This window comes from Scleropages formosus, chromosome 17 (genome assembly GCF_900964775.1).
Source record: "Scleropages formosus chromosome 17, fSclFor1.1, whole genome shotgun sequence".
Classification (NCBI taxonomy): Eukaryota; Metazoa; Chordata; class Actinopteri; order Osteoglossiformes; family Osteoglossidae; genus Scleropages; species Scleropages formosus.
The window spans coordinates 15,580,893-15,604,942 of NC_041822.1; the positions used below are offsets into that span (position 1 = coordinate 15,580,893).

The following is a 24,050-nucleotide window of genomic DNA, read 5'->3' on the forward strand; positions in this document are numbered from 1 at the left end:
CTCGTGCCTGCAAAGTGAGTGAAACCGCAGATCCGTTGCAAGTGCGGGTCCGGTCCGGCAGAGCCCACGTGACCGAGCGGCGCTAACCAGCAGTTGGTGTACATGGACTACACTAGACTCAGTAATAATACACACACACTAATAATAATAATAATTTTATTTTATTCATATCAGTGGTACATGGGATGTGTAAGCCGATTTACGACATTTTCTAGAACTTTGGAAGATGACTCTTACAAACTGAGAAAGTGGTTATTTTTCAAACAGGAAAGGTGGTCTTGAGACTTGACACGTTTAATTTTGCCTCAGGAAAATGTCTGGGGAATTCTCTCTTTGGGAACTTGATTCCAACTCAGTGTGTTTTGATAAAACTTTGTGACCAATTTTTGCTCGCAGTGTGTCTGTAGGGGAAAACGAAATTGCCAGTTAAGTTATCCAAATTTCGTCAAACTGCTCTTCTTCTGCTTGGAAGACATTCGTCTCAATCGCCCCCCATAGCAATGAGTCACTTTTCCTAGATGACATCAGAACAGAATGGCGTTAAGCATCTTTTAGACATCTTCGACACGAATGGTATCTTTCACTTGTCCCTTTTAGGAGTATTATGATCCTGTTGTCATTGCAGCGGAGTGATCGAAATGGTACGAGTCATTTGAGCCATGTTGAAATTGACATTATACAAACTAAACCGACTCTAGATGGAACTGAAATAGACAAAAATGGAATAATAAACATAAAAGCGGACATTTTCAGAAGAATATTGGTGCTAGACCTTGATGGAAATGGTTTTGTAATTCTCGTACTGCAGGTAAACTGGAGAAAGGCCTGTCTAATGGCCTTCAGATAGTGCATCTCTACTAAAGTGAAAGAAATGCAGTTTAAAATTCCTCACACTTTTTATCCTGTCAGTTATTTACTCAATAAATATGCCAGTGTGGGAAGTGCTTGTGTCTTTTGTAAGAAAACTGTGGAGGCCTTTGTTCAATTACTCTTTGAACGTGGCATCAAAGATATTTTCCACAGAATTAGCTTCTAGTATTTTTAAATATATTCGGGGCAATTATTCATTTACTGTTAAACACATTATTATCAATCATTAAAAGCAATATATATTTTGATTACATTGTGAATTTTCTAACATTGTATGCAGAATTTTATATACATAAACAAGAACTCAGCAACTGTATGTTAAAGCTGTGTTGCTCTAGAAATAATGATATAATTGGTTTATGTCAAACATGAACCTGCAAGAAAAGTACAATACTAATAAGCAGATGTAAGGTAATTATTCATTGATACCCATTAAGTGATACATACAAGTATAAGCATTTTTTTGTATATATATATATATATATATATATATATATACGTGTATATGCATATATGTGATGACATTATAATTTGTATGTATCTCAAAATAGTTTCCGTAGTTAACATATAATAAGCTAACAATAAAAAGCAATCAGAGACTAAATAAACAAACAAAGGAAGCAGTTTGCTAATTTAATATTTTAAGGAAGCCATCTTGCAGTTAAGGAAGGGGAAAAAAAAAAGTCAGAGGCAAGGGAAATGAGAAGGAAATAACCTTCTCGGGCTCCAAGTACCAGTGGCAGCCGATCACTCCTGGTTATTCTTGTGTGTTACAGTGTGTCACTGCATCAGGACTGTGCTTCTCTAGTAAGAATTTGGAAAAAAAATTACAAAAACTAATTTTTTATTTATACTGAATAAATAAACTTTGAAAAGTTTTCATTTTGACTGATTTGTAACATTTCATCTTAACTGGAAATTTAATAACTGCTGCTTTTAAGCACTGAGCACCACGTACTTCTCAAGTTCAGTTTCAAGGATAATAGGTTTAGAAATATCCTGAGAGCTTAGCAGAAATATCACTGGATTACACTTTTTATTAGATGTGTCTAATTGTTTGCTGTACACAGATGTGCTCAGTAATTATTCATAGTAATGTCAGTGATGGATAGATGTACTGTTGAGTCGCGGCCAACTCAAAGCAACAGCTCGCCAGGTTTCCAAGGTAAGGGAGAAACGGAAGTGATTTGCCAGTGCATTCTGCTGTGCAAACATGGGGAGAAACATGCAAACCCCACACACCCTCAGCTGGACTTGAATTCCAGACCCACCAAGCAGCTCAAATACTGGAACATACAGGCTTTATATCCCATGACTCCACAGCCCCACTAACATCAGTAAAACGCTTTTTTAAAGGAAATGTTTTAAAGGTGAAAAACACCAGCAGGTAAAATTGTTGCCAGCATGTGGTATAGTAGTTAGAGCTGCTGTCTTACACCAAAAGGACCCAGGTTTGAATCCCACATCCTGCTATTGCATGAAATACTTACCCTGAATTGTTCCAGTAAAAATTACCTTGCCATATTGCAGGTAAATCACTGTAAGTAGTCTAAGATTGTAAGTACCTTTGGAGAAAAGTGTCAGCTAAATGTAAATGAAAACAGAAGCTCGGCACTGATGATAAAGAAGCTGGCTGGATGGCTAAGAAGCTGGAAAAAGAAGGTGGGATCTGGGTAAAAACCATACATGGAAAAGGTTCCCCAGAAAGGCCTCAGTGGGCATGTGACTGTGATGACTTCACACGGCTGCATGAGACAGCTGTGGTCAGTGTGGGAGCAGGGGAAAGGTAGCAATGAGGCCACAGATCATCATCATCGGAAGTTCTGCATTGATCTCTGGTTTGATCAGGTGCTGAGGCACCTTTCTGGGTGAAAGGTAGGGGTAGAAACATTTCGGAGATGTTTCCAGCTCAGGAGGGAAATACAAATCATTTTTACTATGAGCACAGAGGGATGGGTTTAAAGAAGGGGGATTAAGATGGGAGGAGAAACTGGAAGACACTGGAGAATCTGATCTTATCTCAGAAATATGTTTTTTGTTTAGTAGAGGAAATGAAGAGAGGAGGCATTATGTGCAAGTGCTCTTATGCTTCAAGAAATTTCTGTATGACATGGATTACTATTTAAGGATTAAAATAAGGTGATGTGCATGGTCATAGCACAATGAAGTCACATCACTCTCTTGTCAAACAACAGCTACAGAAATACATTGTTTTTTTTTTCTTTTTTTTTTTTTTAAAGTGCAATAAACACTAAAAACAAACATTTAGAAAAGCATGCCAAATAACTAGCACTCGGTGAATTTTGGGCTTATTGAACTCTTCATCAAGATCTGAGTGGAAATTAAACCTCTGGGGTTTTTTAAAACACTGATTTAACAGCCTTGCTAATATAGAAATTTATTTCTCTCACTTGACTGTCAGAAGTGTCCAAAATATGAGTGGTATGAATGTGGCCAGTTTAGCAAAAGGGAAAAGACACCAGTGACATGCTATGAGTTCCATGTCATCTACGGTAATAACCTTGTTTTGGCTCCAAGAGCTCAAGCAAAATGTGACTTGCTGTGTGACCACTATGCAGGTGTTTACGCAAAAGTCCTGAAGGACAATGTAGAGAGGTTTGGTCACTATGCTGACCCCAGATGAAGTCTGAAAAAAAATCACAATAGCTATTATTATTGTGTATCCTACAGTTTCATCCCCAGCAGTTTCCTGTTTTGTACAGTTGGTAAGCACTTGTCCAAGTGTTGAATTTGCACAGTTAAATATTTTCCCAGAAATACTTTATAGCTCAAGGCTACAGCAGCACTGCCTCCCCGCCCACAGCAACCTTCAGGGCAAAGCTGCACAAACTTAACTTCTAAACTGCTTCCTCCTATATCATTTTGCTGCTTTAACAGAAAGAAATGATTATGGTGGGTGTTAAAAGCAGAAACCCAAGACAGCTCTTAAGTAATTGCACACAGAATGTATTAAAGTACTGCCACTGGAGAGATAACTTTGATTTTCTTTAAAATGCATGCAAAATCATATAAACATAATAAAACATTGTAATGGTCCCAGCCGAAGGGTAAATTGCAACTGCACGTTCATGTTTTATGGAGTGCATACCCTGTAGTCAAATTATTATGCTATAAAATAATAAGGTAAAACATTTATGGTTAATCGCAGTTCTGAGCAATCCAGCACAACCGCACAAAGCAGAACATGGGAGGAACGTTTTCGTTATTTTTTCTGTTTTCTGTTCTGCAGCTGTAAGAATTCCCTCTCGAGTTTTTTCTAGGCACGTTTCACTTGTACTGGCTTTGTTTTACTGTCTCTGTCTCTCTCTGGTGGCTGCGTCTCAGAAATGAACATCTGAACTGGACATCAGGCAGTGTTTGCATCCTGTTTCCTAACAGTGAGGATAAACAATAGTTCCCTACTGTCCTTTTGCCTGCTATAACTGTGATTTCTCCAACATGACTGTCTTTGGATTCTTGTAAATCTTGTCAAGTATTTTCCTGAAACAGAAATTGAATGGCATGGTTTATTAGCTATGCAGGGCATGGTGGTGCAGTGGCGCAGTGGGTTGGACCAGGTCCTGTTCTCTGGTGGGTCTGGGGTTTGAGTCCCCCTTGGGGTGCCTTGCGATGGACTGGCATCCTGTCCTGGGTGTGTCCCCTCCCCCTCCAGCCTCACGACCTGTGTTGCCAGGTTATGCTCTGGCTCCCTGTGACCCCGTATGGGACAAGCGGTTTAGTTGGGGTGTGTGTGTGTGTGTGTGTGTGTGTGTGTGTGTGTGTTTATTAGCCCCGAAAAGTACTGCAAGTGTTGGCAGCACTCTTGCATCTGACATAAGAACATGAAAAGGCTGTTCCGATGTGATTCTGTGGAAAAAAAAAAACAGTACAGACAGGCAGAGACACACATGATGACGAATCACAAAATGAGCCAGAATTAACTGGAGAAAACTTCAAGTCATATCACAGTGTTATTTCGGTCTGTTAGACATGAAATGGACTGTCTGTATTTTTAAAAATATATTACAGACATAATAAGACATTAATTTAGGGCAATTTCTCATAAAATCAAGCATGAATCTGAGAAATCAAATCTTATATGTCTCAATATTAAAATCTTACGGAGATTACAAATGACAAATTATGGAAGAGATACGTAGCTTGCAGAATAATTGCAAAGAACTTGTGAAAAGGGGGGTTTAAGCTGACAGCTGTTAGGCTTTTGCAGCACTGAGTCTACAGCAATTACTCAGAAGACACTTAACGGTGTTTTCAGTAGCGCTCATTAATCTGAGAGGACATGCGCTGCATCTGGGCGGAGAGGTCTGGATATCCGCAAAGGTTCGCGCCCATGTGGGAGCTATCAGTAAAAGCCAACAACTGCCCGCATTTTTCTGCCTGGCTGGTGCATCCCGGGCCTCTTTGAAGACAGAGACCTCACAGATGTTTTCCTGCTGCCAAAGAGCTCCATCTCTGGCCCACATCAATCAGAACCACCCTCAGTGTTAACAGCCGGCCTTAACAAGCCAGGGAGTGAATAACGTTGAATTATACATTTCTTTTAATCTATTTTCTCACAATGCTGTTTCAATTTGTCAGATACTGGGAGAATAAAAACTGGCAGGAGTGTTCAGTGGAGTTATGAAAACACCCGAAAATGGACAGAAGCACAGTACTCTGAGACGTACATGCATGAAAAGAGGAGGGACTTCTGGAGAGTGCGGTCGGTATCGTTTCACTCAGTCCCACAACTGTTGTCTTGTGTGAATCCAGATGCTCTGCAGAAGTGACTGATTTAACAGTGACCACTAGTGTCACTTAAAATGTGAAAGTGAACACTGAAATGTTTTGATTTCGAGATTTCTTCATATAGTAAAATACATATGGCCTGCTTTATTATAAAATTATTTATTATTTATTGTCAAATTGACCTGTTTTCTTACCATGTTGTCAAACCATCCTGAGAGCATTTGTCAAAGAAAATGATAAATATGGCTGAAGTGTTAAAATAAATTCTAAAGGATAGAGAAACAGATGAAAAAAATATATATTTCCAGGTTCTGGATCAAAAAACAATAAAGCTTTTAACTAACAAAACAGCTTTTTACACGTCTGTTCGAATGCATCTCTTACTTGTGACCTTGTCATCCTTTGTTGAGGAGACCTCAAGGACATGATGACATGAACATTTTGAAGCTGACAACCACGATACTGCCACTGATACTGCAGACAGATGTTTCACATCGCACTGAATGATAAATAACTAAAGATGGGAACACGCTCATATTCCCTTTTAAACAAATGACTCATTTGCACCCTACAAAGTGTAAAAGCAGAGCTTTCATAGCTTGTGAAATCTGACATTTGTGCTCACATATCTGTGATGAGAAACTTATTTTAGAAAAATCCTTTGCAAATAAGTTCAAGAACTTCTCTCCCTCCTCCACTGATATCTGAGGAAAAGGCTCGAGGAAAGGTTTCTTTGACCGCCGTTGACTCTATTCGAAAAAGTCTCTCTTTCTCCTCAGGTTCTCATGTTCCAGATGGCAAATGTGTGGCTGCAATCTAAACGTCTTCTGTAGATTTCCACAGGAATAATGAAGTATACTTTGGAGAAAGCAGAGCCCAGGGCCACCGTGGGACTTTCCTGGTGTGTGTTGCGGGGGGGGGGGGGGGGGGTCACTGTAGGAACCTGCTGTGCAGATCTCAGAGGAAACGGAACTGGATGGATAGATTCAATGTGACCAACAAATCCACAACTGGGGGTTCATGTAACAGGGCAACTGAAGGCGCTGAGACATGTGGATAAGACTCTCAGCCTTGACAGGATGGTATTTTCACAGAAAGGGTGTCTTTGGAGGAATAACCACCTTCCCACATTCACCTTGTTCCAGGCCCTCTGAAATGTTTGGTCTGGGCTGACTGGATTGGTGTGTTTTTTGTGTTTATCCTCATGGTGCATCTCTGAGATCTTCCTCAGGATGCTGATCATCTGCCGTGCTTTGCTCTTGATCCTGGGTGTCAGCAGGGCTGTGGCCTGTGTTAAGCCAGCAGGCCTCGCTCACAAGGGGGCTCAGGGTCCCGTAGGCCTGGTCCAGTGCAAGGCTCAGGATCTCCGTCTTCTCCTTGTAGAAGCGCAGTTCCCTGCCTGTGCGGCGGGCCGAGGCCAGCTCCCCCAGGGCTAAGTTCAGCTCGCTGGAGAGCAGCCCCGGGCTCCTACGCTCCCGCTGCAGCCAGTCCAACACCATGTGACTGCGCGTGCGCTCGTCCAGCCCTCTTTGGGAGAAGTGAGAAATCACCTCCTGGGGAGAGAGGTACGAAGCAGGGCACCACGGGGTGGTTCGTGTGTGGTGAACTAACCGTGCACCATGTACAATAAAATAAAAATAAACATTAATAAACATTAGCTCTGTGATGAACCCTGGCTAGCTGAGTGCCTTCAGCTTCCAGGATAGGCTCCGGCCCACCATGACTTTGACTCGAACGAGTGGTTACTGATAGGGAGTGAATGAGTTATGAATAAACATTACATCCACAATATGTGATGTGCATTTTATAAAGTTGTTTTTCCCTCTTTGCAGCTCCAGTTTATTTTTTAATCTAATGTAACCATTGTATTTTCAAAATTGTTGTGTTTACAAGATCATCAAAGATCTCAACTCAGATTGTGATGGAGTGATTGATTGTAGCATCAGGGAAAGGCAAAAAAAAAAAAAAAACATTGAGAAATATTAAATTAATAAAGTGTTAATAAATAGGCTTAAACATAAAATATTCTTCCTTGGTCATTTGGTATGGCATTATATAGCATATTCATTATGGTGTTCATAGGAGATTATGTAGAAAAATATACAATATACGTATATGTGTATGCATGAGCATGCACAGCGCGTGTGTGTGTGTGTGTGTGTGTGTGTGTGTGTGTGTGTGCGCGCGCGCAGGTGCGTGTGTGTGTCTGTGAAAGACAATGACACACTGACTGCAGGTGTCCATGGATGTGGGAATGCGGTATTTCAGTATTTCAGCGCTTTAAGGTGGTTTTTTTTTAAAAAAAATTCAGTCTTAACTCCAGGTCTTATAAAACGAACGCGACAAGTAGATCCAAAACATCTGTACATTTCCTTTCACCACAAGGAAAAGAAAGTTAGATCAAACCCTTCCACTTGTTTCTAGTCCACACTAACCAGCCAGGACACATGACGGAGGTTCGTTCTGCTTACCTGACGGGAGCATCTTCTCTCCCTGAAGGCCTTCAGAGTCCCGTTCCAGTGCAGGAGTTGGAACACGGTCATTATCTCCTTACGGTCAACCAAGCAAAAGAAACACAGGGTGTTTTGATTGGCAATTGAAGCAGCACAAGGGTACCCTGACATTTGTTTAGTCAATTTTTTCTTTCTTTTTTTCTTTTTCTTTTTTTTTTCCACTCTGCCTTGGATACTCAAATTTATCTCCCACATCACATGAAATAAAAGTTATTTTGTGGTATTTGAAATAAAAACAATAAATTCGTGTCTGTTGCTTGAAATTGAGTTTGATTCTGTATACTGGATATAGTGAAATGGATACCTCTTTTGGGACTTATTTTTATAAAATTGTATTCAGTGTAAAAAAAAAAATGAATAGCAAGGGACAGAACAAGGAAGTTACACAAACACTGTGTTACTGCTGTGAAAATGGGGTAATAAATATGTCGTGGGGAGGCTTTAAAGTGTCTCTGTCCAGACGGACTCCCTCGGTACACACACTGTAGGCTGCAACGATAAGTAAAAGCAGATGAATTAGCTTGAAGATGTAATCACTTCAAGGAGATCTTAAATTCTAGAGCCCACGCAGCACGTCCAAAACAATTAGGGAGGAAAGCAATTACACAAATACAGGTATACTTTCTATAGCAATATCCTGTACACACACACAAATGTGTTTTGCAAATATCCGCAGTACATGCACCCTTAAAGTATGACCGTTACATTTGTTTTAGTGATCCGAGTGGTCAAGTGGTGACCGGACTGACAGGTAGATTATTTGCCCTGTTAATGACGTGATGAACGGGTCGACCTCAGAATCATTTATGTTTATATTGGACACCACGCAAGAAGGCTCTGTTTTAAGTAAGATGAAAATGAAACTGTTTTCCTCTCATTCAATGACCTCTAGCAAAATCTAAGAAAGAGAAGCTATGCTGCAGCCTAAGACAAACAAAAAGGCTTTGCTCAAGGCGGTCAGAAACAGGAATCTGATTGTTTGATTTTGTTAAGGTGTACGATGTCAGGAATCCACCCTCCGTAGACTCATACAGTATGTCAAGCCTTTCTTAATATTCCTTAAGGACCCTGCGCTGGTCAAGCAGTTATCGATAATGTATGAATGGATGTGGATGGATAGATAGACGGATAGATAGATGAATAGATGGATGGATTGTTGGATCTTTTTATATTTTACGCGTTATACATTGTCATGGGACATATGTGCACGTATTCGCTGACCTCTTCCAAACCCCAGGCTTATATATCCAAGCTTGAAATAGGCAGCTATTAAAAAGTGAACGGTGAATAGTTCATGACATTATTTACCACCCTTGTTGTGAAAAGCAATGTGACACACAAAATGTTATGCGAAGACCATGGCTTATATCTCCTGGTTAAGCTCTCCTTACCTGGAACTCAAGCATAGTTTTGCCAATGTTTAACTGCAACATTAGGTAGTAGGCTCCTATACTTGTGCTTGGGTCTGAGGCCTCCCCCAGTGCACCCTTGGAGAGAACAAAGAGGTACAATTTAAACGTATTCATGGGAAAAAGGTGCTGCACAGGCACGGGTCAGGAGAACAAGCAAGGAGGGCATGTTTTCATGTGTAACTTGAGTGTGGCCCATCCATCAGGTGCTTTACTGAGGGGAAACACATGGGAGGTAAGAGGAGGGGATTGAAGCAGAGTGGGACCACCCACACAAGAATGTCATCTGTCTTACCCTGCCGACGGTGAACGAGGTAGCCGGACATGAGGCTTAATGAGAGAATCGACCTCTCTCCGCTCCCCCCACACACACACCATTCCCCCCCAAACTACCTGTCCCGCGTCAGTGCCCTGCTGCACAGGAGAACCAGAGCAGGCACAGCTGTGGAGGGGCTCATTCACTCTGGTGCCATGTCCCCCGTGGACATCAGCAGGATACGTTCCCTGGGTAGCCCCTCACTATTCACACTAAGACACCAGTCTGTGTGTTTGGAATGCTGCCAGGTAACCCATCACAATTCATAAAGTCTGTTTCAATAAACTTGCTGATGGAAAAAGTGCAGGTACTGTACCTACAGGGGGGTTTTACCTACTGCTAATAGTGTTTACACCAATCCTCTTCATAACTCCTGGTTATTTTTTTTTCTTTATGGATTGAATAAAAGATAAAATGTAAGGAGAGCGATCTGCCCGTTGTTACGAAGGTGCTGCTTTTAGGTAGAATACAATAAGTCTTTACATATTAATTTCAGATTAAGGTGTAACACAGGAATGTGCTTCATTCAAATGACAGAAACAGAAATACAGGCACTATACCAGTCTCCAATGCATCAGCCGCTCTGTGTGTGGAGTATGCCCCGTGACCCCCCAGGGCTCAATACTCACGCTGGCTCCTGCCGTGGCTTCCTCCAGGCTCCTCGAGATGAACTCCGGGGTGATCCGACGGGAGGGTAACTCGTTGAAGAGGGAGTTCATGAGGGCAACGCGGGCTGCATCCCTCCTGGCTTCTGCCTGGGTATGACAGCACTGTGGGAGAGATGTGGAAGCATGGAGGTGTGCTCTGAATAGCACCCCATCGAACAGATCTGATACACCGCAGTTGGCAGCGCTTCTCTTCAAGCTCTTAGTCACTGGGTAGCACTGAGCGGCCACACCGTTCACCTAAAACTGTTAGTGGTGAATCGTCCAAATTGTAGGTCAGGTGAAGTTAATTTTGATGGAACTATGTGGTTACACTCAGATTGTGGGCTAGTATTGTAATAGCAGGAGGAAACTTGGTGACTACGACCAAGGACTGAACTTGATAGTTGCTAATTGAAGAGTGAGGACAGGTATAGTAACTACAGAACCCTATGATGCTATAATTCCCATGAGTAAGATACTTTCCTTCCATCCATCCATCCATCCATCCATCCATTCATCCATCCATCTTCGGTAACTGCTTGTCTAATCTAGGGTCACAGGGTGCCAGAGCCTATCCTGGAAACACAGGTGACAAGTCAGGGTACACCCTGGACAAGACAAAAGTTCCTTGGCAAAATATTTTGTACTTCCATCAAAATATTCCTCCGTGTGTGATGAAAAATTTGTATGTCACTTTGTGTAATAGCATAAGCTGTTATCAATTAAATACCTTCAAGCATCGGTATCATGCACTCTACTTTAGCGCTGAGTTTATATGAAGCATAATTTTACAAGAAAATAGTGAATTCCATTGGTCGAATGATACAAAGGCACAAATTTACATTCCCGAATGAAAACTATTTTTAAAAGAGTGATGTTATTTGTTTTTCGCTTGTTTTGAAATCACCTCAGGGTCATAGCTCCAGAGCGCTTCCAAGCTCTCTTTTCTAGACTAATCCCAGCTCTGATGTTAACCAATCCATGACCCGGTTTTGGCTTTGCTTTGCTGGTGAAAGGCCAATTGTGTGAGCCCGAGTGATTCTCCTGAAAGGCAGCTCTGGATTCCAGCGGAACGCTGAGGAACAAAGACGGACGTGCGGGCTGAATGCAGAAGACGGCAGAGGTTGGAGGCCAAAGGAAGCGGCATCTCCTTGATCTCTGAGGTGAGCTACGCCCCTGACAATAGTTTTGCCCTGGATGCATCTTTTCAGTATGATCTCCGTGTGGTCCAAGCAAGTAGACGTATGTAGAACACACTGTGCAGGGAAGGAAAAAGCCCTAATTTATGCCAGCATTTGAGACGTTTGCCTTAAAATTCACCAACACATGTCGAGTAAAGGGTAACAGAAATGGGCAACTCCTCAACATAGGTCAGCCAGTAAATTAAGGGCAAGTCCATGGAGATTTGACTGAATCATGATTTAAGCCTCTAAAGTTCTCCTCAAGACTTGCAGGGCTACCACCCAATGACCTGTTAAGCTACCATACAAAGAGTGACGGCACCGCAGAAGCAAACACCACTTGTTTGTCTAATCCTACCAAGCCTTGTAATTTATTCAGAGCCAACCTCCCTTTGAGTACATTCGGAAAAGGATCTGTATGCTCTGGTGTGGAGGAGGCGCTAGGTCTCCCTTGATAAGCTGCGGTAGAATAAAGTGGTGCACGAGTGGTGCCCGGTGCAATTTGTTCCCAGCAACAACGGACACTGCTGAGATGCTGAAGCGTTATCACCTTAGAGGACAAAGAACCGCTTGTGAAAGCGCCCTGCGTACCGGATTGGTGTAATGAAGGACTTTATTTATCGGGTGAATGGTTTTAAATCAAAGCTCATTATTTTAATAGGCTACCAGCTTATACTAGAAGTAATCGCTTATTTGCAAAGGGAGCCTAAGTTTGACCAAAACATGACTGAGATGAGTTTGTCATTTGCAATATTCAGTCATGTATTTTATTTGCGTATTATACCTAAATATTCTGAAAGCTGGGATATGTAGGATAGGTGTTGCTCTCTTGCTGGCACGCTCACAATAGCAGAGCAGGAGGCAGAAGAGGAGAGCTTTCCAGGTCTCATCCTCACTCTTCTGTAACATTCCTTCTGCAGCGAAAGAGAGACGCTGATTTGCGGTGGGTCCACATAATTGGTCTAATTGAAGCCACCTGTGGCTGCACCCCCCCCCACCCCGTTCACGGTGCTGGTCTCGAACCCCGAGATCGAAGCGGTGCTCACGGGGACAAACCCCGTGAGGACAGACGTGCTGAACAAGGGCTGGACGGGCCCCAAAACTCACCGGTCTACTGTTTATTTTCATAACTATGCTCCCTCCACCAATACATTTTTTTGCAAACGTTCATGTAAAACAAAGCAAACACGGCCAAAACTCGTCTCTCGGCAAAATCCTGAGACATAAAGGTGCTAGTGTTCTTTGATGCTTTTTAAAATGACACCCACAGCCAAAAATTCTTTGGACCAGATCCGTAGACAGCATGTTGATGGTTTTTCTAGCATGAAGAATGTAGCTGTTCAAGGGTTATAAAAGTTCACCGTCTAAATTACATTAGCAGCAGAATCAATATTCAGTCAAATTCACACTACTTTCCCCTTGTCTTTCAATTTTTTTGCTATCTAGCCAAATAAGGGCCATTACAACATTACTCTTTTTTCCAGCTGCATTGCTTGATATTGAGAAACTCCGTTCTGGATTTCAAATAATATCGACTCAAAGGCTTGGGACCATGAACCTGCAATTCTCAGTTCCAGTATCTGTACCGCTTCGTAATGTCCTTTTTTTTTTTTTTTTTTTTTTAACTACTATGCCACCTACTGTTCACATCTTTTCAGAACCTTCCTTTGGCTAGTACACCTCTCATGTCTTATGAGCCGATCGATTGGAAATGAGTTAAAAGGATGCAATTTGTTTAAATTACCTGGAAATTTCCAAAGCAGCTCCCTCCGGGCAGGGTGACGTAACAGATGAACGGTGGACCTGGGGAAGGGGCCGACTCGTACACCACCAGGCTGTCCGCCTGCCTTGTGGCCCCTTTTGTCTGCTTCTGCTCCCAGAAGCGATGGAGCATTGCTACCACATTCACTGAAAACAGCAAGAAACGTTAAATGATTGAACATTGCTTTTAAAATGTCAGTGTTACACTTATTTCTCCCTGGATGATCGTGTGCTGTATAGTGAATTTTGCCACTTCATTCAAACATCATACAGTATTATTGAAATGGGTTCATTTCACAAAGGATTTTAAAATGTACATTGTTAACGGCACACTGTTGGCGAAGTCTGGTTGCTGGGGTACAGACTGGACCCGAATGAATGACCCCGATGCAGAAACACACGAAACGTGCTGAGGAAGGACAGTGCGACTCTTCACGGTGTGAGCATTTCCAGTCCACTAGGAGAGCTACATGCAGCAGAAGTGGAGAAACCGCACAGCTCAAAGTCACATTTCACTGAACTACAGCTCGTACAAATTGCCAAAAAGGTGGTGCAATTTAATCCTTAACTTCACTTAATACTTCTGTTTAGTTTTACTCGAACCATGAAACACAAATCATCTTTTGGATATTTGCTCAGGCCAATTTGTATAAAGATAGTTCTTTCAGGAGTTGCCAAGGAAAGTTGCTCATTGTCCAATGCGATAAGATGAAATATGTATTTGACACTACAATCCATTAAAAACCCTTTGTCACTGCTGTTATTCAGTGCTGCTTGACATAGACATCTCAGACTGTAAATATCTAACATACCTTTTGGGTTTCATCCGTAGACCATGTATGGTTATGAGATGGTACCACAGATGAGTAAAAGTGCAAATGTGCAGTGGGTTTAATGTGGAGCTGACATAACTGGTGCCAAGCCAAGTGCTTGAATAAAAATTTGCACACTTTGACTAGAGGAACTTGCCCTCACTTGTAAGATTAATCGGAATTCATATTTTCAGTCTCTGGATTTAGTTGGAACTGATATTTAAATTACTCAGAAGACACAAGCAAAAGCCTACGACTTTTCAACAGGATGTTAAAATGAGCTCGGCCTCCACAGCACTTCCATTATTACTCTTAAACACAATTGCTTCCACCTGCCGGCGTCTCCTTGAAAGGCCATTCAATCCAAAGAGCAAATTGTACAATTCAAACCATCATTTTAAGCGAAACCTTGTCCGTCTAAACCGATTACTTCTGCATTATAATAATTTTGCATGAAATTAGCAAGATTTCCTGGGAATTTAATGCACTGAGAACATTTCCAAGTGGAGGCAAGTGCTGAGGGATTTATCACGGGGGCTTGATCTGGAGTGTGTTCTCTGGTCCAGTGTTTATGTGGAGCACATGACAAGACTGACAAAGATATGTACAATCCCTTCAATGGATAATGGACGATGGGAGGAAAGAAGCAACAGGAAGTCCAGTTAGGACTCTCATATTTCTCCATGATTGCCATCAAAATCCTGTTTCTAATACAGAGAAAAAAAAGTTATCTTGATGTAATAGGAGCAGGGATGGAGCAGGTAGAGTTGCATCACTTTAATTATTGGATACAATAAGCGAGCAGTTTATCCCATCTGCTGTTTTCAGTTTATTTTTCATCTTATGCAGAATGTGCACATATATTCTGATCTTTAAGATCACCAAAGATTACTATGATAAAATAAAATAGACAAATATGTTATTGACAATCAGTTCACCCCTTTGAATAATTATTTTTCATTTCTAATCATATACATGGAGAATTAGGATTGTAGATATAGGGAACGTTATTACTGAACTATCATTTTTTTTAAAAAAATAACATTTATTCATATATAGAAAGATACCTTTCATAATCTGAAGTAAAATCACACCCTGAAGGCATAATTTAGGATGCGTCCATCTCAGTGAACTGAACTCAAAAGTACATGCAATTTTCATTTGCTTCTAAGCCATAAGTTTAAATATCAAGACATGTTTCACTATTTTACTGTTCAATAAGTTATCTGGCTACAGATGTACATGTACAAATAATTATATTTTAGCCAGACAGAAAAAAACATTTTAAATGCCTCTTTATTATATGCATCACATAAAATTTTAGGTAATCCAGAATCTCCTATTTAGAACAAGTTATAAGAACATATAAAAGGTGCACTTTTTCTGTAGCAAGGAGCTATTTGAAATAATTTGCAAAAACAGCATAAATAAAAGTATATTTTAAATAACTTTGTTTTAGTATGTCATCTTCGACCAAAAACAGTAACGTTTGCTGTTTCTCCCAGTTCCGAGAAATCGCTAACAATTGAGACACTGACACTGTTTTCCGGTCACTTGTGAGACATCTCTGCTGAAACAGGTACGACCCCTGAACCACAGAACATCGCAAGCGGGTCGGCAGTACACCCCTCATGACCCCACTGCTGCGATGAAGTTACTCACGGTCTTTGAGGGCTTCGCTGGCGTCGGCATGGGGCACCAGCTGGGTCAAAGCCTCCTCCAGGGAAGCCCAAACGTGCTCCATTCTCGTCCCCGAGCCGGGCTCACGGGGCCTCAACCCACATCCCTCGGAGCCCTGGAAGACTCTCCCTCCGGAGCTCCGGCGTGGCCGCGCGCACCCGACGCCGTCTCCCTTCTCCCTCGGCACCCCCTCAGCCCTCGTCGCCTGCCAATCAGCCGAGGGGAGGCTTGCGAAGGCGCCCCAGGGGTCCCGTGTGGCAGGCCCACCTTTGTCAAGCGCTCAGCTAATTAGCTGTGAGGCTGAAGCGACGAGCTCCACTCCCTCATCCCCCTGATCCTATTAAGCACACCCACTGGATACCTAAACCAACCCACCAAGACGAGCCCAGGAATGCAGCCCCCCGTCCTCCACGGCCCCTCTTTTCAGGTCTGGACAGATCCGGCAGCTGCCGGATCCTGCCCGTTACGGTGTTGGGTCGCGCACCACAGTGAGTCCTCCTGCAACACGATCAGGTCCTGACCGAGAGCGCGCCAGACAGGCCAGCTGCCGAGAATCCGGCAACTTCTTTCCCGAGAGCCGCACAACTTTTTGTTCCAAAAACCAGGAGCAAAAGCTCTGAGTTGTTTTCTAATAAGTCCGTTCTCTCACATCTGGAAAGAAACGGTCGAATGTTTTAGGTTGTGGTCGGATCTTCCTGGAGAAAGCAGAACGTGCCAAGCATTTCAGAATTACGCCTATTTTTTTATGAAGGGATTATAGTTCATCAACACAATTATTTGACTAAAGCTTTAAAATGATTCCAGACATAGGAGCTATATGGAAACGGGTGCCTGGAACACAAAAGATGGAAAGACAAGTATGATTTTTGCTGGTGCCTCACTGGTGTCCCAGTGCCAGCACTCTGAAGCGATGTAGACCTGGGATCGGAAAACGGATAAATCCGTACCACTGCCAGGACTGGCAATTGCCAATACTTTAGCACCGAAAAACTGCCATCAGTTTCCCAGTTTTTCAGAGTCTGCCGCCAGACCTGCTCTGAAAACCGCAGTCATCACTTGGGCCGATGATGTGAATGGGCATTGTTCGCTTCATTATCACGTATCGTCTCTCTTTGAACTGGATGCAGAAAATGATTGTGATTATTACATTTTGAAACGCAGTGTTGTAAGAATGTCCAGTATTTTACACTGCATTAAGTGCACCCCATTCATTTTAAATGGGCAGCGTTTCATATTCCTACAAGCACCCTTGTGTCCAGTGCTCTCTGTTGTTTTTTAGATTGAGTCCAAACTCCTCATATGGCGGTCAGGCCTTTCGGAACCTCCCCATCCTGGCTTGTTATGCAGCCCATTGTCAGGCTGTAGCGGCTCTGAAGAGCACCGCTTCGCATAAGCGGTACCCCCCCCGACAACCGCCGTGCAGAAACTGCGATAAAAAGGAGGAGTGGGGGAATAAGAGGGGAGGTGTGTGTCCCAAATCAAAAAGCTCCATGAGCACTTCAGAGAGATCACCCTTCCAAAGACATCTAATCCCCTGCAGGCCGCCTGCCTCACAATGGGATCTGGCAACTTCCAGCACACAACCGTTGCTCCTGGATGCTGGCGACCTGCTCCTTCTCAACAGCGCTTTTCGGATCCACCTTTCAATACATTCACTTGCAAAGACCGAGGGATCAATTTGCATCACTGGAGCGAAAAGCAACGTGATGATGGCCATGCCGTCCTTTACACCAGCAATGGTGCCGAATGGGATTGTTCGCAATGGAAGCAGGAAGGTTGAACTTTCATGTAAACAAAGGGCTGAGCAACTCCATATGTTCACACTGGAAGGACTCGTCACCTGTCAACACAGACTTTACACGCTTGCGTGTAACGTATCTGCAAAGATCCTGCATTTCTAAACCGACGACCTAAATCCTTCTTTCATTCCTATGAAAGTCCAGGATGATCAAAACCAAAGAAGTATAGACACATATGTTAACAACTATGTGTGAAACAAGGATCAAATAAACTTAATTTCTTTGTAAACATGAACTCGTGCAGTCACTCTGTTAAAAAAAAAAATTATGGAAATTTTATTTATTTTTTTTTAAATTTAAGAGGTTCACTTTTTGAAGGGATTTGGAATTTGTAATTTCTCAGCACAGACAACCTGACACTCATTGAATGCTGTTCCACATTTGTATGTCTTCATAAAATTGACAAGGGCAATGGTGAAATTTGTATGTGACTGTGGTCTGGGATGCACTAACATTTTTTTCCTGTTCACTGACACAATAGCCTGATGTGTTTAGATAACCTCTTTGCTTCCTGTGCAAAGTGACCACTGTTTACATGTGAATGTCAAAGCACCTTTAAAGGTCCACATGCAGATCATCAAACTCCACCCTCTGCAGACCACCCTCCTAACATCTAAACAAGTGCTCAGTGCACCTTGCTTGCAGCTTCAATGTTTGCATCCCATTTCCTTTTTCTTTCTCTTACCACAACAGTTTGAGCTGAAAGGAATCAGCATTACAGCAGACTCGATCTTCAGCTCAAAGGTCAGGAATCCAGACCATAGAAGACTGCTGCAGATGGGTTTTTCAGCTAATTAAACACAAAATCTCAATACTTTTGACAACTCACTCAGTGCCAACAAGAAATATCCTTGACTTACATGCTATAAAGAATAGGTAGAATGAGATTTTGCACATATCCTCATCCTGGTGTTCAGCAGGCTATAGTATAACCTTTCATTTAAACCTCCACTTCAATAGGTAAAATCTGGTCTTTTCACTTTAAAAAAATGTTTTAACCCTGTACTCTATAAGCTTTATGTTTCTATTACTCTCCAAAGCAACCTTACGTTGTCAAAACATTTGTAATTTTGAGCAAAATAACCATCTGCCTCAGTGTAACCAGTTTGCTGATGATGACGACAAGAGCATCTAAAGGGCAAGCAGACACAAGCAGATGTTATCCGAGGGGCAAAAATCACATGTGGATGCGAATCATGCATACTGATGAACAAACGAATCCCAAAAGAATACTTTAGGCTTACAGGCTTAAATGAATAAGATTTATTGCTGTGATGTACAAAGAAGCCACCCAGAGAAGCGGTGAAGTGTGCTGTGTTCTTCTCCTTATCCCCAGAAGGAAGCAGCTTCTACACTCCACTTGATATTCTGCATGTTCTCCCGCCTCTCCTTGGTGACCAGGTTGGCCTCACCCTTCTGTAGGCGCCGCCTCAGGACCGCCTTCTGCTGTTTGGTGAGCTGCCGTTTCACCTTCTGCTTGACCACCTCCTGCAGAAGACAACAAGCCACCCAATTGCTGATCAGTGGCGCACAACAAACTGGAAGCAGAGCCTTTCTGATCCCTCAGAGCTAGCATATCAGATTATACAAAATCCCAAGGTACTGAAATGGAAAAAGCTTAACATACATAAGATGAACCAGGCACATGCTGATCTTTAACCCTTCTTTCGTTTTTTTTTTTTTTTTTTTTTGGGGGGGGTCCTTCAACAAGCCTGTTGGTTTTTTTGACCTCCCTGGCACATTCTGTTTGTAGTTCTGTAATTTTATTCTATTGTGTTCTTATTTGAGGATACACACACACACACACACACACACACACACACATATATATATATATATATATAAAACCGTCTACTCAACTTAAAATAAAAAAGTTCCAAAACAATCCACGTCAGTTAGGTTTACATTTTTACTATTTGCTTCAAGTTATAAGACAGCTGGTAGTGTAGTTGTTAAAGCTGCTGTCTTTAAACCCAAAGGTCACAGGTTCAATTCTCACCTCCAGCTGTAGTACCCTTGAGCAAAGTACTGTCTCTAAAATTGCTCTAGTAAAAATTATCCAGTTATATAAATGGGTAAACAATTCTAAGTAGTTTTTGAGGAAAGCATCAGTTAAATGAATGAATGTAAATACTTCAAGTTGCTTTTGAGAGAACACTTTTGAATAAATTAACTGTAGCTTCTTAATACCAGTATTTTCCCACAAGGCAGCGCCCAACACCACCTTATTAGAGACCAATAGGAAAGCAGTGTTTCCTTCCTAAAACTGGGCTATTACACAAGTGATCACTGACCGGGGGGATGGTGGAGCAGCTGGCAATGCTGCCCACAGTGGTCTCGCTGGTGGTCCTCCTCCGGTGCTCATTGATGTGATGTAGGCTGTCCTGGTCCCTGTGGAGAGCTCTAGCGGTCAGTTCTCCCTGCACACAAATGCTGACACAGGTCATATGCATGCATGCCAAGTTTGTAAATGATTATCCCCTGTGGAGGAGCTGGTCAGAACTGTACCTGAAAGGCCGGAACTCTTTATTTGAGGTGGAAAGGTCCACCAAGTCAGGATACTCATCTTCCTTCTCATCTTCTTCCTGTGCCTCACTCAACTCACCCGTCTCACTTACTGTGAGGGCCTTACTGCAAAGTCCTGGGTGGGCAGTTCCAGGGCTACAGTCAGCTTTTGCATCAGTGCCTTCAGGTGAGAGGGATCGGGGGACGAGGTGTCCAGTGCTGCCTTCATCAGGCTTATGTTCCTCCTTGACCTTCAGGCCCTCGAGCTCCAACAAGACCTTGTGGAACTCCTCCATGTCAATGAGTCCATGGGCACCCTCTCCTTTTTCTCTAGACCCTGTTGCTGTTGGATCCTCAGCTTCTTCCTCAGACTCATCCTCTGCATCGGGGCCAGCAGGATGCAGCAAGAATTCGTCCTCCTGTAGGTCTTTGGAGAATCCACTGGCAGAGATCTCTACATCCAGGGAGCATTCCTTCCTATGGGGGAGAGGTGACCACCAGCCTCTTAGTTCTACTCACATCTCTCTGGGTTCACCAACACAGAACTCCAGTACAACATCCTTGAAGAGCAGCAGATTTAAAACCTCTTTTTTTTTTTTTTTTGCTAGTGTTTTGCAAACAATAACCAGAGAGACATAATATGATCTCCTACTCATGAAACATGAACTGAAAGTTAATGAGCCTCTAAGCAAATAAATTACCTAATGTCCTTGAAAGTCGGATAAAGCTCACTTTCATAACTGAACCTTCTCATGAAGAAATCTCGAATACATTTGACATCCCGGTCAAAATACCTAAGGGGTTGGGAGAAAAGTACAATAGCAATTTCAGTGATGGTTCATGTGTAGCTGTGACAAAATCAGAAATTATCATGATTAATATTTTTCAATCTGCATCACCATTCTGCATTGGGATGAGATGTAGAGACCATCTGGGGGAAGTCAATCATAGTGATGTGGTCGTTGTCATCCAACATGAGGTTGAACTCGTTGAAGTCTCCGTGAATCAGGCCATGGTTGGCCAACTTCACAATGAGCTCCATGACTTCACTGTACAGTGCAGCAGGGTCCTCCACATCATGCACTTGACATCTGGGATTGGGAAACAAAAACCAAGTTACAGTAACTTGGCATTATTGATAAGTTTGTATTATCTCTAACTGGAAAATTAAGCAACAGTACAGCACCAAAAGAAAAACAGCTTGGGAAATACCAAAAAAAAATTCCACAAAGAGATTCCACAAAGTATATGAACAGAGGTGGTTCTGATTTATAGTGTCTTGGCCTGAAGAGAGGTTTTCAAACCATACTGCAAGTGTCCACTCACAGGGGATATCCATTAACAAGCTCCATGACCACAGCATGCCGGTTGAAATCTACAGGTTTTGGTACAGGAAATCCTCTGTCATACAGTGCCTGTAAGAAACAAATGTGAAGGCACTTTCAAACTATGCCATCCTGAGACTGAAGAAACTAAAAGATGACTTTCATTAGACTGATTCAGATGGACACCATCACTTCAACAAAACACACATTCAGTTTGTACCAAAGTGAATGAATTTGATGAGCAAAAAAGTTAACAAAAGAAGGTAAAATATGAAAATGTGTAACCATCAGTCACTATGTAACAGAAAAAAAAAAAAATCTCTCTGCAGCATTACCACATAAACAGTACCTTCATATAAGCAAATTCTTTCATGGCAGAGAGACGTGACAGGTAGAGCCAGGACATCTTGTGTCTGTGCTTGTGGTAATCCCGCTTGTTCTTCAGATTCCTAAAGGATGTTCGGCCCAACCTGTGGAGCTTCAGAGCAAACTGCTCCTCCTCCGCATTGGCAACAATGTAGATGTCTAAAAAACAGCAGCAACAACAAATCACTTACATGCATCCCTTGCCCCACGGAGTTAATTGTTTATGCAAATCTGGTTAGGCAAATTTCCATTGGAAGGGGATCAAATTAACGTCGTCTCCATGGCGGCTCTGATGCGGCGGTAGGATCTCCTTCTCTCACTCAGAACTGCTGAATCCCTCTCAGCGCTCAAGATGGGTCTCAAAACACATCGCTGTTGTTCCCACTTTCAGCGGATGTTTATCCTTTTTTCTCTTTACATCAATGTGGGTATAACGTGTTACAACGTCACGTTGTGGAGAGGGGATCTGCGCATGCGCACACGGCCTCAAGTCATCGCACAGTACAGAGCGACGGGTATAAAGCTGTCAAGTCACTGCTGTGAGAAATCAACGAGCTGTGCGGTATAGCTGAGCTGATGGGACAGGGGGCTGTACCTGACTCTTTGCCCACGCCCATCTGGTTGCCGACAGACACAAGGACATCTCTGGAGGAGAGTGTCTTTAAGGCCAGGTAGTCATAGCCCGGGTAGTTGAGGCGGTATCCTTGCACAGCTGTGTGAAGAGAGAGAAACACAAGACACATTGAAGTATTTTTCTTTCTTTTTTTTCCCCCCACCTGACACATACGTGACACGCGAGTCGTTCTCACTCTTGCTGCGCTCGAACACCATGAGCTTGTGCTTCACCAGCTCCCTCAGGATCTTGTTACAGCCTCCGTGTTTGAGGCTCGCAATGGAGGCCACCAGGCTCGCGGGCACGATTTCGTGATTCTTCATGCCCATTTCAACCTAAAAGAAAAGGAACCCCGAACAGAATCGCGGTTACGTCAATTCAGCGAAAACGCGTGTTTTTTTTTTTTTTTTTGCAGCAAAGTTCAAACCAACCAAGTCGTGTCTCAGTCAGTGTGAACGTGAGCGTTTAACTGACGAGTACGTACAGCTGTGAGAACCCGGAAGTCGTCCCTGGAGAGGTATCGTATCATAACCACGTTTAGTTTCCCCATGATGATGTTCGCAAAATTTGCTAAACCCGCATTAAAATCTACACGAAGATTGATTCAACTCGCCACTATCAAGAAGAGCGCGTGGGGACCGGAACAAGGACGGATGTTACGTCAAACTCACATTTCCGGCAACATCTGTCTCTTTAAGCACAATTTCAAAGTAGGGGAAAAAAAAAATATATATAATATAAACACTATCTGTTCGGCAGTTCCACAATAAAAAGATTTTTTTTAGTACGAGTATGGCTTCGGTGCTCTTTATTTTATTTGTTTGACTGTTTAGGATTACAACGTTTATACACATCAGACAGGACTGATTCTTTAGTGACGTAAACATTCGATAACATAGAAATATAATGCACAGAAATGATATGCAAAAACAGACCAAACATATGCGTGTTTTTTTTAAATAAAGAAAAATATCTTTATTCCTACTGAGATTTTTTCCGAGTTCCCGTATTGCGGACAGGAAGTGAGGGAAGGGCTCCAATCAAGCGAAAGAAATACAGTCAAATTAAAAATGTATTCACACTGTTTTATTCTTATCAAATTTACATTAGTACGTTAAAAGCGACTTTTCAATGAACACTATGTGGTAGTTATCGCCTTTACTGAATACATTGGCAGATGTAGAAGATGTTTTTTTTCTAAGCACAACTTTTTGGTTCTGTATTTTGAATGTATAATAATGTTGAAGATGTTTCACACAGAATTCTGAATTAGGTGCAATTGTTCAATTACTGTCAAAAGCATGATGTATTATGAAAATAAAGCTATAATAAAATAATCTCCTGAGCTGCGTTGCCTCCTTGTAGAAATAAATTATATAATCAGTTGAAATGTCACATGAAATCAAATGTTAACCTGCAAGAAAAATCAATTAAGCACATTGGTAAATTAATTATAATTCTGCCTGAGTTTGAGCAAATATTAAGCATATTTAAAGGTAAATTG

At 42.2% G+C, this 24,050-nt stretch overlaps 2 protein-coding genes across 2 annotated transcripts; both read right to left on the minus strand.

The window, feature by feature from the left end:
* Positions 1-6,547: 6,547 nt before the first annotated feature.
* lix1 (limb and CNS expressed 1) lies at positions 6,548-16,207 on the minus strand. Its single transcript, XM_018759097.2, has 6 exons — positions 15,921-16,207; positions 13,430-13,593; positions 10,487-10,627; positions 9,524-9,619; positions 8,091-8,168; positions 6,548-7,172 (listed from the first exon to the last, which is right to left on the minus strand). The coding sequence occupies exons 1-6, from the start codon at positions 16,000-16,002 to the stop codon at positions 6,822-6,824; spliced, it is 912 nt and encodes a 303-aa protein (XP_018614613.1). The 5' UTR covers positions 16,003-16,207; the 3' UTR covers positions 6,548-6,821.
* Positions 16,208-18,980: 2,773 nt separating this feature from the next.
* Positions 18,981-23,221, minus strand: riok2 (RIO kinase 2 (yeast)). The gene is made up of 10 exons (XM_018759040.2): positions 23,031-23,221; positions 22,743-22,881; positions 22,529-22,645; positions 21,917-22,092; positions 21,569-21,657; positions 21,142-21,333; positions 20,944-21,036; positions 20,246-20,719; positions 20,032-20,128; positions 18,981-19,225 (listed from the first exon to the last, which is right to left on the minus strand). The coding sequence occupies exons 1-10, from the start codon at positions 23,094-23,096 to the stop codon at positions 19,064-19,066; spliced, it is 1,605 nt and encodes a 534-aa protein (XP_018614556.2). The 5' UTR covers positions 23,097-23,221; the 3' UTR covers positions 18,981-19,063.
* Between the last annotated feature and the right edge of the window lie 829 nt (positions 23,222-24,050).